Genomic DNA, 16,012 nt, shown 5'->3' with positions numbered 1-16,012 from the left:
ACAAAGCTCTAATCATTTCAAATTGGTTTCTTGAACATGACAATGAGTTCACTGTACTAAAATGGCCTCCACAGTCACCAGATCTCAACCCAATAGAGCATCTTTGGGATGTGGTGGAACGGGAGATTCGCATCATGGATGTGCAGCCGACAAATCTGCGGCAACTGTGTGATGCCATCATGTCAATATGGACCAAACTCCCTGAGGAATGCTTCCAGCACCTTGTTGAATCTATGCCACGAAGAATTGAGGCAGTTCTGATGGCAAAAGGGGGTCCAACCCGTTACTAGCATGGGGTACCTAATAAAGTGGCCGGTGAGTGTATATGAATATAATATGAATATATATTCTCAAAAACACATTTTACTCAAAATCTGCACAGAAAATCAAAGCAATAAATCTAAACAAGTTGTGTTCCAAATTCGAAATTGATATCTCAAAAAATGAGCTTTCAGTAAGATTTTGTTGGGCACAGCACCAAAAGTTTTCACTAGATGAAATTTGTCTCCCATTCATTTCCAATGAGTAATTTTTGACTGCAAGGAGTAACAGGTGTGACTATTTTTTTCAGGACAATTTACCATTTGAATCATGTCCATGATTTTTTTTTTGTGTTCACATAGTAAGTGCCAAAACCTATACAAAAAAAAAGAAAAGAAAAAAAAAGACCGAAAAGCACCAGAGGGTCAAACAGTGGTCCAGGGCCCACTAGGGGTCTCGGCAACATTCAAGGGTGACCTCAAGATGACAAAATGAACATTAAAAATATAACATATTTCTTTCTTTAATTAACACCCTCAACCAGTGTTTTTTCCCACTGTCTTGAAAACCTGAATATATGAAATAGCCTAATTATTAGCCTAAAAAAATATATATATATATATATATATATATATATATATATATATATATATATAACATCAATCAAATTGAAATATTAAAATCCCTTTCCAGTAAATCATGAACAGCTTGGGGGGCCTTGGAGTCAAGAAGGCTGAGAACCACTGCTTTAAGGCTTAAGTTTGGGGTAATGAATCTTAATCATGTCATGTTCAGACATGTAAATCAAGTCTTTGTGATCGACTTCCAGCCCTAACTAGCACAGCTATGTACAGAAAATGGTTGCTTGGAACAATTACAGTCAATCATAGTAAATTATACCGTTTCACCATTATACCCAAATATCCAACCACAGAACGCTGCAAATGACCAATCAGAGTCAAGTATTCCAAAGAACTGTGTAATGAGCGATGATATTTCACATTCAAACAGCTTCAACAGCTTTCTTCTCTCTTGTTCTGTTCGGTGTCTCTGTCTCAGGGCGAGATTATCTCAATCGTCAGGCGTGTTGATGATCACTGGCTGGAGGGTCGTATCGCTGGCACCACCCGAAGTGGAATCTTCCCCATCAGCTACGTCCAGGTCAACAAAATGCCCCGCACTAAAAGCAGTGATGACTTTCCATCTTCTCCAACTCCTACCCCAGAGCCCCTCAGTCCCGGCCGGCCACAGCACTCCCCCCTGTCTCCCCTGTCACGCTCCCCTGAACCCCAGCTTTCACCTCACAAACACTCCAGCCAATCACGCTCCCCTCTGTCACACGCACAGCCCATCTCCCCAAAACCATCAAACCACTTTTTGTTCTCGCCTGGGCCCACTTCACCCAGCAACAACTGGACGGGATTGCTGCACTCTCACAACCCACTGGAAAAGGACACCAGATCACCTGTGTCACCCTCCAATCATGTGCTGACATCTCCGCAGGGCCCGGGACTGCCAGCGAACACCGGCGCAATGCCAGCGCACCCTCCGTACATCACACAGGTTTGTGCAGAGAAACAATACTATAGTATTTACATGTATGAACTTCAGTGTCAGCCAGGCAGATGTTTTGGTAACACTTTACAATAAGGTTAATTAGTTAACAGTAGTTTACTACCTTAGTTAACATGAACTAAGAATGAACAATACTTCTACAGCATTTGTTAATCTAAGTTAATATTAATTTCAACATACTAATACATTATTAAAATCAAAGGTTGTATTTGTTAACATTAGTTAATGCACTGTGAACTAACATGAACAAACAACGAACAGCTGTATTTCTAACATGAACAAAGATTAACTAATACAGTAACAAATGTATTGCTCATTGTTAGTTCATGTTAGTTAATACATTAACTAATGTTAACTAATTAACCGTATTGTGAAGTGTTACCGATGTTTTTTTTAGTAAATATTTTGTATTGTGGTAAATAATGTGGCCAATGTACAATACAATAAGTATGCATGAACTTGATCAAAAGTGTCAGTAAAGACACTTATGTTACATCAAAAAATTAGGGCTGGGCAACGATTAATCGAGATTAATCGCATCCAAAATAAAAGTTTGTGTTTACATATTATATGTGTGTGTATAATTATTTTGTATATATAAATACACACACATGCATGTATATATTTAAGAAATATTTGCATGTATATACTTTATATATATTTATACATAATTAATATATATAAATATAAATATTTGATATATTAACAACACATTTTTCTTAAATATATACATGCATGTGTGTGTATTTATATATACAAAATAATTATACACACATATATTATGTAAACACAAACTTTTTTGGATGCGATTAATCGCGATTAATCGTTGCCCAGCCCTAAAATCCTAAAAAAAAGTTATTAATCCAATAAGAAACACAGTTGATATATGAAATTGACACCCAAACAAACCCCTCCCTTCATTTCTCTGCTCCCAAAATAACAAACACACCATGCAACACAAGCAACGACTAACATCAGACATCTCACGCAAATATGCTGTGATTCAACAACAACAAAAGCATATTATCTCGGTTCTGTGAAACAGAAAAATAACCAATAGCTGTTTCTCAATTTCAAGAAAGCAAAGAACGGGCTTGTGTTCTCCTGGATACTGGTCTTGCTAGGCGACCTTGAAAGAACGAACTCAGTAGGACGCGAGGACACAGAACGCATCTTTGTGAGAATTGAGATGTGCTGCGATCTTGCTGCTCAAATGACCGTCCCAGCATATTATAAGTAGCAGCTAATGCACAATACATCCAACATAACATCACAAACAAGTGTCATAACCTAATAAAACATTTCTTTCATATTACTATAGACATTGTTTGCATATCATTTTATATCTTTTTTATTTTACCACGTGTATTTATGAAAATAAGTAGTCTATGTGTAGGCTAACCTATGCATTGTAAGATTCGTTTTTATTATGCCAATAAAACTACTGCAGGCTTTCTTCAGGTTATCACTTTATTAAAATGAAGCAAAACAAACGGACAAATGTACTTTCACGAGCCGTCACGTATTTGGGAGCTTGCAACGGGAATGGGGAATCACTTAAGTGAGAACAAGATGTTTAAAGCTTACAGGCTTCCGTACTTCGCCCGCCCGTAGCGTCTTCTGGGATTTCGAATCATCTGGGCACTTTCATGCGTCCTCTGTACTTGCGTTCTTGAGAATTGGAATTGAACTTGGACGGTTGATGATGACATAGTATGAGAACGCATAATTAGAAACAGCCAATGTTACTCTAGCGTCGAACAGAAACAAAGCAACCTTTCTGCTAATGTCGCTCCAGCGCTGGAAAGCTTTTCCAATATTAACACTGGTCCTAGCTCTTGCCTGATCGTAACCCTTCCTTTCCCAATTATATTCCTCTGACATTGTCTTCTGTGGTAATATCTCAGCCATCTCTCTTTCCACAAATATCCCGCTCTCTCACTTTCTCTCCATCATGAGCAGATACACCCCCTATATTTTTTTGCTTGGGTTTGTTTGGGTGTTGATTTACAGTGTTTCTCCGCAATCACTCACTGCACCTTTAAGCAGCACAACTTGCTTTGCTAGAATGTCACACTTTCTCGCAAAATATGATGTGCATTTCATAGCATTTTTGCTTTCGACAACAATTTGTAAGGTGAAGGACTCTTGTATTATCCCTTAATTACAAAAACATGATTCCTGTCTTCCACTGAGACAGGTCCCATCTGTTTGTTCAATTCTCAGCCGATTTTTACATGTAGACTGTGACATTATTTTATGCCTAATCCTGATCTCAATGTTTAGAATTATGGCCAGTGACATGGTTGGTCCCAGAAATGTTCTACTACATCTCTGGGTATTTTACTACATCCAAACAGTGACAGGAAATTATAGATTTTGTGAGAAAAAAAAAATCGTATTTATAAACTTGTGTTTATGTAAAGTTCTTTGACATTAAATGGGTATTAGAGCTTATTTTTTCATTGCAGATTGTAAAAAGATAAAGTCCCCCTGTAGTCAATAATTATAATGATCAATTATTATTATCTCTTAAAACTCATCTTTGATCACCAAAATCAATGACACATTTAATTTTTTTTCTTTGAAAAAAAATTCTTCATGCCTTAAAATAGCTTAAATGTAACTCTACACCCTTGCCTCATTTAGTATACGTGGTTCTATGAATATGCAAATTATCCCCGCCTCCACTCACTCACACCAGCTCAGAGATCCACTCGTTGACGATCACACGCGTTTTTGAGATTGCCTTTGGTTTACTACAGTTTTAAGGAGAAAATACTCAGCAATGGTGCTGTTTTATTTTTTTTTCACATGGTTTGTCTTAAAGCATATTAAAAACACCACATACTGTAGACATACAAACAATATTAAATTGATTTTCACCACAGGGGGACTTTTTGGGTAGCCTACTTCTTTTTGTCATTAAACTTTTGACATTTGACTGCTTTTGATATTTTGATAAGTGCATTAAAGCTGATACATATAATTTGAAAAATCTTTTGTGTAAAGTTTTGTGATGGAAAGTTTTGTTGATATTTTTGTACTCAGCTTCATTAAATGATGTATTATTAGGCTATATCACCTTATTTGTAATATTATGGAAATCAGGGCTGTGTCACGGTTTGGAATTTTTTTATTCTGTTTTTAGTTTTTGTTTCTCTGCTCCATTCAGTTTATTGATTATCTCCTCGTTTGTTTCTATGATTATGTATAATTATCACCTGTCAGTTATTGTTCGTCTTGTATGTAAGCCCCCTGTTTTGTTCAGTCCCTTGTTTCAGTTTATGTGGTTTGTGTTTTTGCCTGTGTTTCCCTGGATATCTCCTGCGTATTTATTACTTGGAATAAAGACTTTGTTTGTTAACTCGGCGTTATCGCTGCGCGTGCTGCATAACATTATTAATTACAGGCTGTATAATAATAAGAAATCTTTCTTTAGCATCAAATCAGCATATTAGAAGGAAGGATCATGTGACACTGAAGAGTTGAATATTCAGCTTTTCCATCACAGGAATACATTTGTTTTTAGAATATATTCAAATAGAAAACAGATATTTTCTAGTAAAACAAAACTAAATTTTTACAATGATTTTTAGGATGGGACCAGAACACAATCTCCACAGCCCAACGCACAGGTTAAGATTCCCTCCACGTCACGGTCTCCTGTGAACAAGGGTTATTCACGACAACTGTGAGTACATTATTCACTACTTCTGACCTAATTCAAGCAGACATAGATATATCATTTACATTTATGATTGATAAAAGGGAGAATTAAGTCAATTTCCTTGTTATTTACTCACCAACGTTGTGAAAGAAAGTCATAAGGTTTGCTGAGTAAAACATGACAGGATGTTAATTTCTGGGCGAACTGTTCCTTCAAATATGTGCAAAAAACTGTACACAAATCCAGCTATTTTGTACTGATATCATTCTTTTTCATTCACTCCTTCTCTTTGCATTCAGGTATAAAGCGGTTTACAACTATAACCCCCAGAATAAAGACGAGCTGGAGTTGAGAGAAGGAGACCTGGTTCAGGTTATAGAGAAGTGTGATGACGGCTGGTTTGTAGGTAATCGTCCTTTAAGAAAACTCTACTTACACTATTAGCATAAAGTCTGCTCCACTTTACATCTTATTCTGGCCACTGTTTTACAGGTAAAGAGACTAATCATAGTTTCTAGGGATGCATGATACATTTGTATCATATCAACTATCGCTTGTATTATAGATCAATTATATTTGATAGTTATACACTCACCTAAAGGATTATTAGGAACACCTGTTCAGTTTCTCATTAATGCAATTATCTAATCAACCAATCACATGGCAGTTGCTTCAATGCATTTAGGGGTGTGGTCCTAGTCAAGACAATCTCCTGAACTCCAAACTGAATCTCAGAATGGGAAAGAAAGGTGATTTAAGCAATTTTGAGCGTGGCATGGTTGTTGGTGCCAGACGGGCCGGTCTGAGTATTTCACAATCTGCTCAGTTACTGGGATTTTCACGCACAACCATTTCTAGGGTTTACAAAGAATGGTGTGAAAAGGGAAAAAAACATATCACAGTATGCGGCAGTCCTGTGGGCGAAAATGCCTTGTTGATGCAAGAGGTCAGAGGAGAATGGGCCGACTGATTCAAGCTGATAGAAGAGCAACTTTGACTGAAATAACCACTCGTTACAACCGAGGTATGCAGCAAAGCATTTGTGAAGCCACAACATGCACAACCTTGAGGCGGATGGGCTACAACAGCAGAAGACCCCACCGGGTACCACTTATCTCCACTACAAATAGGAAAAAGAGGCTACAATTTGCAAGAGCTCACCAAAATTGGACAGTTGAAGACTGGAAAAATGTTGCCTGGTCTGATGAGTCTCGATTTCTGTTGAGACATTCAGATGGTAGAGTCAGAATTTGGCGTTAACAGAATGAGAACATGGATCCATCATGCCTTGTTACCACTGTGCAGGCTGGTGGTGGTGGTGTAATGGTGTGGGGGATGTTTTCTTGGCACACTTGTGGCCCCTTAGTGCCAATTGGGCATCGTTTAAATGCCACGGCCTACCTGAGCATTGTTTCTGACCATGTCCATCCCTTTATGGCCACCATGTACCCATCCTCTGATGGCTACTTCAAGCAGGATAATGCACCATGTCACACAGCTCGAATCATTTCAAATTGGTTTCTTGAACATGACAATGAGTTCACTGTACTAAAATGGCCCCCACAGTCGCCAGATCTCAACCCAATAGAGCATCTTTGGGATGTCGTGGAACGGGAGCTTCGTGCCCTGGATGTGCATCCCACAAATCTCCATCAACTGCAAGATGCTATCCTATCAATATGGGCCAACATTTCTAAAGAATGCTTTCAGCACCTTGTTGAATCAATGCCACGTAGAATTAAGGCAGTTCTGAAGGCGAAAGGGGGTCAAACACAGTATTAGTATTGTGTTCCTAATAATCCTTTAGGTGAGTGTATATTGATTATAATTTTGCAATGCCTAAATTGACTTCTAGCATTTTAAACTATTGATATTATTTTTGTGTAGTAGAAGAGAATTGTAGGTGCTTTTTAATCTGAAATTGACAATAATAGAATATTATATAGAATTTTATTATGAAGAATATAAATATAAATATGTGTCAGAATTTACAGTCCAAAATGATTACAAACACTACCGTTCAAAGGTTTGGGGTCAGTAAGATTTTGTAATGTTTTTGCTGACTCTCTTATGCTCACTAAGGCTGCTTTTATTTGATTAAAAGTCACATGATCTTCTGAAATCATTTTAATATGCTGATTTGGTGCATTTCTTATAATGCTGAGCAGTGGTGCTGCTTAATATGCTCATGGAACCGTGATACAATTTTTCAGGATTCTTTGATGAATAGAAAGGTCAAAAGAACAGCATTTATTTGAAATATAATTTTTTTGTAACATTAAGGGCCCTATCATACACCCAGTGCAATGCAGCACCAAGCACGATGCAAGTGTTTTTTACTAGTTTCAGCCCGACGCAGTTATCATTTTCACGTCCTGCGCAACGTTGTTTAAATAGCAAATGCATTTTCGCCCATTTATGCGCCCATGGGCGTGCTGGTCTGAAAACGAGGTGTGTTCAGGCGCATTGTTGGCACGTTGCTATTTTGAGGCAACTGAAATAGACTGTGCCATTGACCAACACAAACCTGGTCTAAAGTCAATGGCGCAATAATTTTTTGTTTTTTAAAGAGCGTGTTAGTAACATGAGCCTATAGGCGTGCGTACACTCTGCTTATTACACACACAGGGACGCACAGCATGTTATGATGATAGCAGAAGAACCCAAGCGCAGACGGTAGACAATTACACAACGTTTATTATAACAGAAAAACAGGGGAAAATAAAGCCCACGAGGGGGCAAAACAGAGGCAATACAAACGAGGGATAACTAAACTAGATAACACTAGACAAACAGTAGACTATAAAACAGCAAATACAAGATCAAGACGTTCTCCAAAGACAAGGTACTCACAGGTAGACTCTCACAAAGTGTGACACAATGAACCGGCACAGGACAGCAAACACAAGGGGATGAAATAGGGGAACACTAATGACAAAGACAGGTGAAGCTGACTAGACAATAATGACGAGACTAACAAGGGGGCGGGGTAACGTAACGAGACAACACAAGCACATGGCTCAAAACACAAGACCATGTGCTTGCACACAAAACATGATTCTGTCATGATCCTGCCTCAAGACTAGAGAAAATCAAGGACACGAGGGCAGAATCATGACAGAACCCCCACCTTAAGGAGCGGCTACCAGACGCTCCTCAAGGGGACATCAAACACGGGACATGACAGACTGAGACATCGTCACAAACCAACAAAACATGACAAATAACAGTAACGGCAAACACGAAAACACAACAACAGGGTTAGGATGAAACATTAAAAATAATAAACAAGGAAGAGGTGGCGGAGGAAACACAGAGTTCATGGGGGGTGGTCCAGGGTGGATGGGTGTGCTGGGGGTCTTAGGTCCACGGGATGAGGGCTTGGGACGAGGATTCCGGGCGGACTTGGGTGGAGGCACTCGAGGAGAAGCCATAGGGGAACTAGACTGAGACAGGGTGACACGTGGAGAAGCGCTGGGGGAACTTGACTGGGACAGGGAAGGAGACAGCACAGGACAGGAGACAGGGTGAGAAGTAATCGACTCAGACTCAGATGTAGTGCTCATATTAAACTCGGAAGCGCTCTCCTGTGCAGTACTCTCAGGAGCTGGAGCAGCGAGCTCGGAAACAGCTCTCTCAGAAGTTAGCTCAGGAACTGTTCTCTCAGCAGCGGGTGCTGGGACCGCCTTCACAGCGGCGGGCTCTGTGACTGCAGCGGGCACTGTGACTGCAGCGGGCTCTGTAACTGCAGCGGGCTCTGTGACTGCAGCGGGCTCTGTGACTGCAGCGGGCTCTGTGACTGCAGCGGGCTCTGTGACTGCAGCGGGCTCTGTGACTGCAGCGGGCTCTGTGACTGCAGCGGGCTCTGTGACTGCAGCGGGCTCTGTGACTGCACTCGCTGGAGTGGGATCTGGGATGGCGCTTGAAGAACGGGAGGCTCCCCTCTTCCTCCTCTTTCTCCTAGGTCGAGAAGCAGAGACCATCGCCGGAGCTGAGACGGGTTGGGGAAGCACGGCGGCGACTGTGTCATGCGAAGGAGGGGTTATCTCTGGCAGGATTGACTCCGACGCTGAGGACTCTGAGGGAGAGTCCCACGAGGTTCGCCTCCCTCGTTTCCCTCGAAGACCGAAGGGGGTAGAAGAAGTGCCAGGAGTAGTGAGGGAGCCAGCCTGGTCCCCAAGTGTCGCGACGCCTATCATTCGACCCTCGGGAATAGCTGGCAGGCAGGCAGAAGGTGGAGAGCCCGTGGAGGAGCCCTGCTGCTCCTCCTGACACAAACAGTCCACCATGTCCCGAAACGGGCGGTGGACCAGCCTCTCCCGTTCAGCCAGAGGAGGGGGAACATTGAGACCTGCGATGAGGTAACGGTTGGTGAGGATCTCAGGTAAGAAAAGCCTCCTTGCTTCCACGGCCTGGGCATATCTCCTCAGGGACCTCTCTCCCTGGGGAGGGAAAGGAAGCTTGCCCAACTTGCTGTCGGCGATGGCCGACTGCCACCACAATTCCTGGTCAGTCGACTGTCGAATAGCAGGAAAAGACATACAGTCTGCTGGGTTCTGTTTTGGCCGGTTCATTCTGTTATGATGATAGCAGAAGAACCCAAGCGCAGACGGTAGACAATTACACAACGTTTATTATAACAGAAAAACAGGGGAAAATAAAGCCCACGAGGGGGCAAAACAGAGGCAATACAAACGAGGGATAACTAAACTAGATAACACTAGACAAACACTAGACTATAAAACAGCAAATACAAGATCAAGACGTTCTCCAAAGACAAGGTACTCACAGGTAGACTCTCACAAAGTGTGACACAATGAACCGGCACAGGACAGCAAACACAAGGGGATGAAATAGGGGAACACTAATGACAAAGACAGGTGAAGCTGACTAGACAATAATGACGAGACTAACAAGGGGGCGGGGTAACGTAACGAGACAACACAAGCACATGGCTCAAAACACAAGACCATGTGCTTGCACACAAAACATGATTCTGTCATGATCCTGCCTCAAGACTAGAGAAAATCAAGGACACGAGGGCAGAATCATGACACAGCAGCACACAAACATGCCAAATATTGAAAATAAAAGCATTACAATGTAAAAGATTATTATTGTGTACATAAAGATATGGTGGAATCCGGCTTGTCCCATAGATGTTCTGCTTGCGCACTTTTACCTTGCGCACGAGCACATCCGTTTGCGCTCTGAAAACTCGTCCGGTCTTTCCACTATCAAATTCCGCCATGTAAATGGAGAATCCGCCATGGTGCGAGCGCAACAGGCTTTTAAAGGGAATGAGAGATGAGACACTGATTGGTTTTGCGCACGTAAAGCCCAAAACACACCCATTACTCATTAAGAGAATAGGGACAACCCTTTTAGACCATACGCCGGGCGCGCCGACCATTTTTCCCTTCGTTAAACTAGCAAAAGTGGATTCGGACACAACCTAAGTGCACTTGCACTGTGCGCTTTAGACCATGTGCTTAGATCGTTAAAATAGGGCCCTATAAATGTCTTTACTGTCACTTTTGTTTAATTTACCGCTTCCTTGATAAATAAAAGTTTTCATTTCTTTCAACAACAAAAAATCTGAATCCAAACGTTTGAATGGTAGTGTATATAAATTGTTTCAGATAATAGCACAGCAGAATATACAGTTCTACTCATAAACAGCATGTTACAAAACTGAAATATGTATCTTTTAAAGACTTTCCCTGTACTGCCCTCTATTGGCCGATTGTGACGTTACAGTAACTTCCACCATCGGTGCATCTCATAATCAACAGAATTTTTTTTTGTGTGTGTGTTAGCAGAGCGGTAGTTATTTGTGCCATCTATTTTCTTGTTTAAATGACACTTATTTTCTCTTCTTGTCAGGTACGTCTGAAAGGACCCAAGCTTTTGGGACATTCCCTGGCAACTATGTGGCACCAGTTTAGGAGCTTCCACCAATTCTTCCTGGCAGATTCTATTTCACTGACACTACAGGCTCAACCACTAATCAATGCAATATACATTCTGTCTGTACGGTCGGTCACTGTATACTATATACAAAACTACTGCCCCTCTTCACACACAAATATATACTTACAAATTCTTCCTTCACATCATCCACCAAGCATGTGCACTCCTCACCTTATGGCGCCCATGTTCCCATAGTAACTCTTACTGATGTTGGACACAGATGGGTTTGTCACAGTATGATCACTCACGTGTGTATTTGTGATGAATACACACTGCATTATGCTTTAATTATCATTACATTTATTTATAACCCCTCCAACACTATTGACATTATCTTAGCTGACTTTCTCAATTTTAATGTCTTTGTAAAGTTAACCTGCATTTTGGTTTCAGATTTGCTATGAACACTACATATCCTGAGGATCTGGATCTAAGACATGGTTAAAAAAAACATCTTTTTTTTTTTTTTTTTACGATCATCACAGATGTCATTTACTTGCTGGCTTAGCTGCCCGCCACATCATATTATAACAGCCGCAGTCTTTGCAATCATTATCAAGTGTCTGTAAACGCTTAATGCAATTGCCTCCAAATGTTTAAATTGGTTCACATTTATTGTGTAACAAACCCAGCATGCAACATTATCTTAAGCTTTATGACAGGGGAAGTGTTGAAGCAGTGCTGTTTCAAACTCTTTTGTATGAATAAGTCTCCTGCTCAGAGAAAAATCAGTTGTGGGTTCCATCCAAACTAGATTAAACATGGTTTCTGACTATATAAACTATTTAAATCCATATGGCCTATCTAAAACCATATTCAATTGAACATACATTAATGCAATTAAGGGCCATTCACTCCAATGACGATAACTATAAAGGCCCGTTCACACCAAGGACGAAAACTATAAAGATAATGATAAAGATAGTTCTGTCCCTTTAAATGCTCGAGCTCGTTACAGCAGGATGGATTCTGATTGGGTGTCAATGATTTTTATCATTTATCAGCTGGATAAAATCGTTCTGAAAGTGATTCCAACGATATAGTTTCTCTGCTGTTATCATTATAGGTTTGGTGTGAACTCTGCTATTCTTTAACTGAGAATGATTTTTACAACTAGCCTATATCGTCATCGATCATGCTTGGTGTTAATACGCCTTAACGATAATACAGTTAGTTAGTTATAGAAATCGTTATAAATATAAAATAATAGCAGAGTCCACATCACAACAACAACGGTAACGGCACAGTGAAACGATATTGTTGGAATCACTTTTTACATTTTTTTTTTCCAGCTGATGAACCATAAAAACATTGACATCCAATCAGAATCCATCCGACTTTAAAGAGCTCAAGCTTTTAAAGTGACAGACGACAAAACTGCAGAGTGCGCATAGAATTAACAGAACCCTATCATTTGCTGGAGTGGACGCTAATAAAGTTATCATTTTCGTTATCTTTATAGTTATCGTTCTTAGTGTGTACGGGACTTGAAGTCTTGATCAAACGAACATCATGATTTGCAGTTATAGTCATTCACAATGTAAAAACAAAACAAAAAATTCTACAGTAAAAATATCTTAACATTATTAAAACCAAGAGTAATTACCTGTGTGCTACTTGAAGAGCAAAATTGTATTAGGTAACGTTTAGAGATTATATCTTGAATTGAGTTTACATATGGTGGTACTTTTCTTGTTTTAGGCATAAATCTTATAATTTCTTTTGATTTATGCTTAAAACAAGAACTAAGAAACTGTATGTCAATCATGATTTTACAAATTGAAACCAACGCCTTAAGATGAAGTCAGCTTGTGTTTATGTCAAAACAAACGTGCACAGGGTTTTTTTGTGCACGTGCACACGAGCTGGAGGTCTTTTTACTGTGGGTTTATTATAGCTGTAAAAATGGTTGTTGAAGATGCCGGTGTTCATTCTATTCATTCGAATTCCATCATTAACTCCTTTTGTCTTCTGTTTAAATTTTTCTGGGAACTGAAGTAGCTGATTGCATTTTGTTGTACAGATTGTTGAATCGTTTTCGCACAGTTATCGAATAATGGGAAAAAAAGATAATATATTTTTATTGACACACAATGTATTGTAGAAGGTACTCACAGATTTTGATAATGATCAAATAAATAATGGAAAAAAAGAAACATTGGTTGCTTGTTACTTTCATACACAGTCCAATCTGAATACCTTTTCAGTGCCTGGTCTACGGTTCTGCTGTTATTCATAAGCTGTCTTTCATTAGTCAACACACCTACATGACAAATGAAATAATTAGTCTTGAGAACATGATGTCGTCTATCTTTCAGCGAAAGGCATTGTCATTTTCCGAAACACATACGCAGATGAACAACCTTAAATGTGTTTGGAGATACTACAGATTGATTTAGACTGATTTTATGAGATCTGGAATGCCGAATGAAACATAAAGCATTTTTATGTTACAAAACAGACAAATAAACTGCAGTTTTTTAAAATACATTTTGGTAGATTTGTGACACTGCACTGATAAAAGCTTTATACTCAGCCCTTTTTATGATGCCATTCTAGACTTGTGAAAAAAATATATATATAAATGTATATAAAACAAAGGTTTTAGTTCCTTAGATTTGTATAAATAATTATCAAATTATTGCAATTAAATTAAATTACTAACATATAGTATATATATATATATATATATATATATAGCTGAATACACACTGTATATCTACTGTAAATATAATATAATTATACTGTTTATATATAGTACAGTCAAAAGTTTGGAAACATTGCTATTTTTAATCTATCTATCTATGTCTGTCTGTCTGTCTGTCTGTCTGTCTGTCTGTCTGTCTGTCTGTCTGTCTGTCTGTCTGTCTGTCTGTCTGTCTGTCTGTCTGTCTGTCTGTCTGTCTGTCTGTCTGTCTGTCTGTCTGTCTGTCTGTCTGTCTGTCTGTCTGTCTATCTATCTATCTATCTATCTATCTATCTATCTATCTATCTATCTATCTATCTATCTATCTATCTATCTATCTATCTATCTATCTATCTATCTATCTATCTATCTATCTATCTATCTATCTATCTATCTATCTATCTATCTATCTATCTATCTATCTATCTATCTATCAAACTTTAAGCTTTAAACTACTTTATGTATATTTCTTCTGTGATGCAAAGCAGAATTTTATGCATCCTTACTCCTTAGTGTCACATGATCCTTCAGAAATCATTCTAATATGCTGATTTGATACTCAGTTATGATCAATGTTGGAAACATTTGTGCTGCTTAAAATTGCATTATTTTTTGTAACGTGTGATACTTTTTTCAGGATTTATATATATATATATATATATATATATACATACAGAAAAATAAATGCAGGTTTGATAAGCATAAGATAAATAGTAATGTTTTGGTCAAAAGTTTGGGACAGTACTATTTTTAATGTTTTTGAGAAGTATCTTATGCTTATCAAGCTTGCATTTATTTGATCAAAAATACAGAAAAAAAGTATTTAAAATAATTGCTTTATATACATTAAAATATAATTTATTTCTGTCATGCAAAGCTGAATTTTCATTAGCCATTACTCCAGTCTTCAGTGTCACAAGATCTTTTACAAATCATTATAATATTATGATTTATTATCAATGTTATAGTTCTAACAGTTTCTAAACAGTTGTGCTGCTTAATATCGTAGAATTCTTTGATGAATAAAAAGTTACAAAAAGAACAGTATTTATTTTAAATATAAATCTTTTTTAATAGATATATTATATTTGTATATATATATATATATATATATATATATATATATATATATATATATATATATATATATATATATATATATATATATATATATATATTCTGTATATAGTATAACTATAAGGAGACTTTATAATCTTAATTCTAAATGTTTATATTAAATCATTGTATTTTAAACAGAGAATAAAGCACATTTCCCTTTAGTTATCATTGTCAGCAGGTGGCGCACTAGCACGGAGTCTCATAATAATTGTTTTTAAAATCATATTTCTGTTTCATCCCACCTACTCGACCCGCCCCGCGTGCCACCCTCGCGTGCCCATCCCCAGCCTTTATTTTGACAGCAACACGTGGCATGTGAGTGAGGACCGCGCGCATGATGCTCCATCATCTCTACAGCGGAAACATTCTTGGGAAAAGTTTGAAAAAAACCTGGGCGGTGTGGGAATTTGGTCACATGGAGTGCACAGCCTAAAAACTGACGCGCTGAAAGTGTCTCAATCAGTTCTGCTTTAGGAAACTGACAGAGTGAGACTGCAAGAAGAGCGGCGATTCTACGCGCTCACACAGAACGCGTGCGTGGTTTTGACGTCATCCGCACAGGTGTCAAACCCAGCGTTGTGATTACACTCGATCCTTACCGCGCGACAACTCTTTACCAGGTAAGCGCATTTTTTTCCTTAAATTCTTCAAGTTTAGCAGACATATACCGTTATTATGTTGTATTTTTAATTTTTAGAAGTGCTACATATTCATACTGTGCCTTTGCG

The 16,012-nt window shown here is 38.7% G+C and overlaps 2 protein-coding genes and 1 long non-coding RNA gene across 7 annotated transcripts in view; all 3 read left to right on the top strand.

Moving 5' to 3' along the window:
• The window catches only part of sorbs3 (sorbin and SH3 domain containing 3), an 83,987-nt gene extending 71,398 nt beyond the window's left edge, over nt 1-12,589 (top strand). For 3 of the 5 annotated variants that reach the window (XM_056246677.1, XM_056246675.1, XM_056246676.1), the window contains exons 18-21: nt 1,321-1,824; nt 5,436-5,530; nt 5,806-5,912; nt 11,393-11,773. In XM_056246677.1, the coding sequence (XP_056102652.1) occupies nt 1,321-1,824; nt 5,436-5,530; nt 5,806-5,912; nt 11,393-11,454 (768 nt within the window). In that variant the 3' untranslated portion in view covers nt 11,455-11,773. Of the gene's footprint in view, nt 1-1,320; nt 1,825-5,435; nt 5,531-5,805; nt 5,913-11,392; nt 11,774-11,872 lie in introns of those variants that run through there. The other 2 variants (XM_056246679.1, XM_056246678.1) reach the window with 2 other exon arrangements.
• Nucleotides 12,590-12,771: 182 nt separating this feature from the next.
• Nucleotides 12,772-13,635, top strand: LOC130081953 (uncharacterized). Its single transcript, XR_008806729.1, has 2 exons — nt 12,772-13,319; nt 13,351-13,635. It is a non-coding gene; the product is annotated as an uncharacterized LOC130081953 (long non-coding RNA).
• A 1,967-nt stretch (nt 13,636-15,602) lies between these two features.
• pdlim2 (PDZ and LIM domain 2 (mystique)) overlaps nt 15,603-16,012 on the top strand; it is a 76,280-nt gene continuing 75,870 nt past the window's right edge. Inside the window, exon 1 of the mRNA XM_056246680.1 lies at nt 15,603-15,904. The gene's annotated coding sequence lies outside the window, so the exon portion shown is untranslated. The remainder of the gene's footprint in view (nt 15,905-16,012) is intronic.

Source organism: Rhinichthys klamathensis, unplaced genomic scaffold (assembly GCF_029890125.1).
Source record: "Rhinichthys klamathensis goyatoka isolate OS25496 unplaced genomic scaffold, OSU_Roscu_1.1 h1tg000040l_1, whole genome shotgun sequence".
Lineage (NCBI taxonomy): Eukaryota > Metazoa > Chordata > Actinopteri > Cypriniformes > Leuciscidae > Rhinichthys > Rhinichthys klamathensis.
The sequence above is the reverse complement of the archived record's forward strand: the minus strand, read 5'-3'. Positions and strand labels throughout refer to the sequence as shown.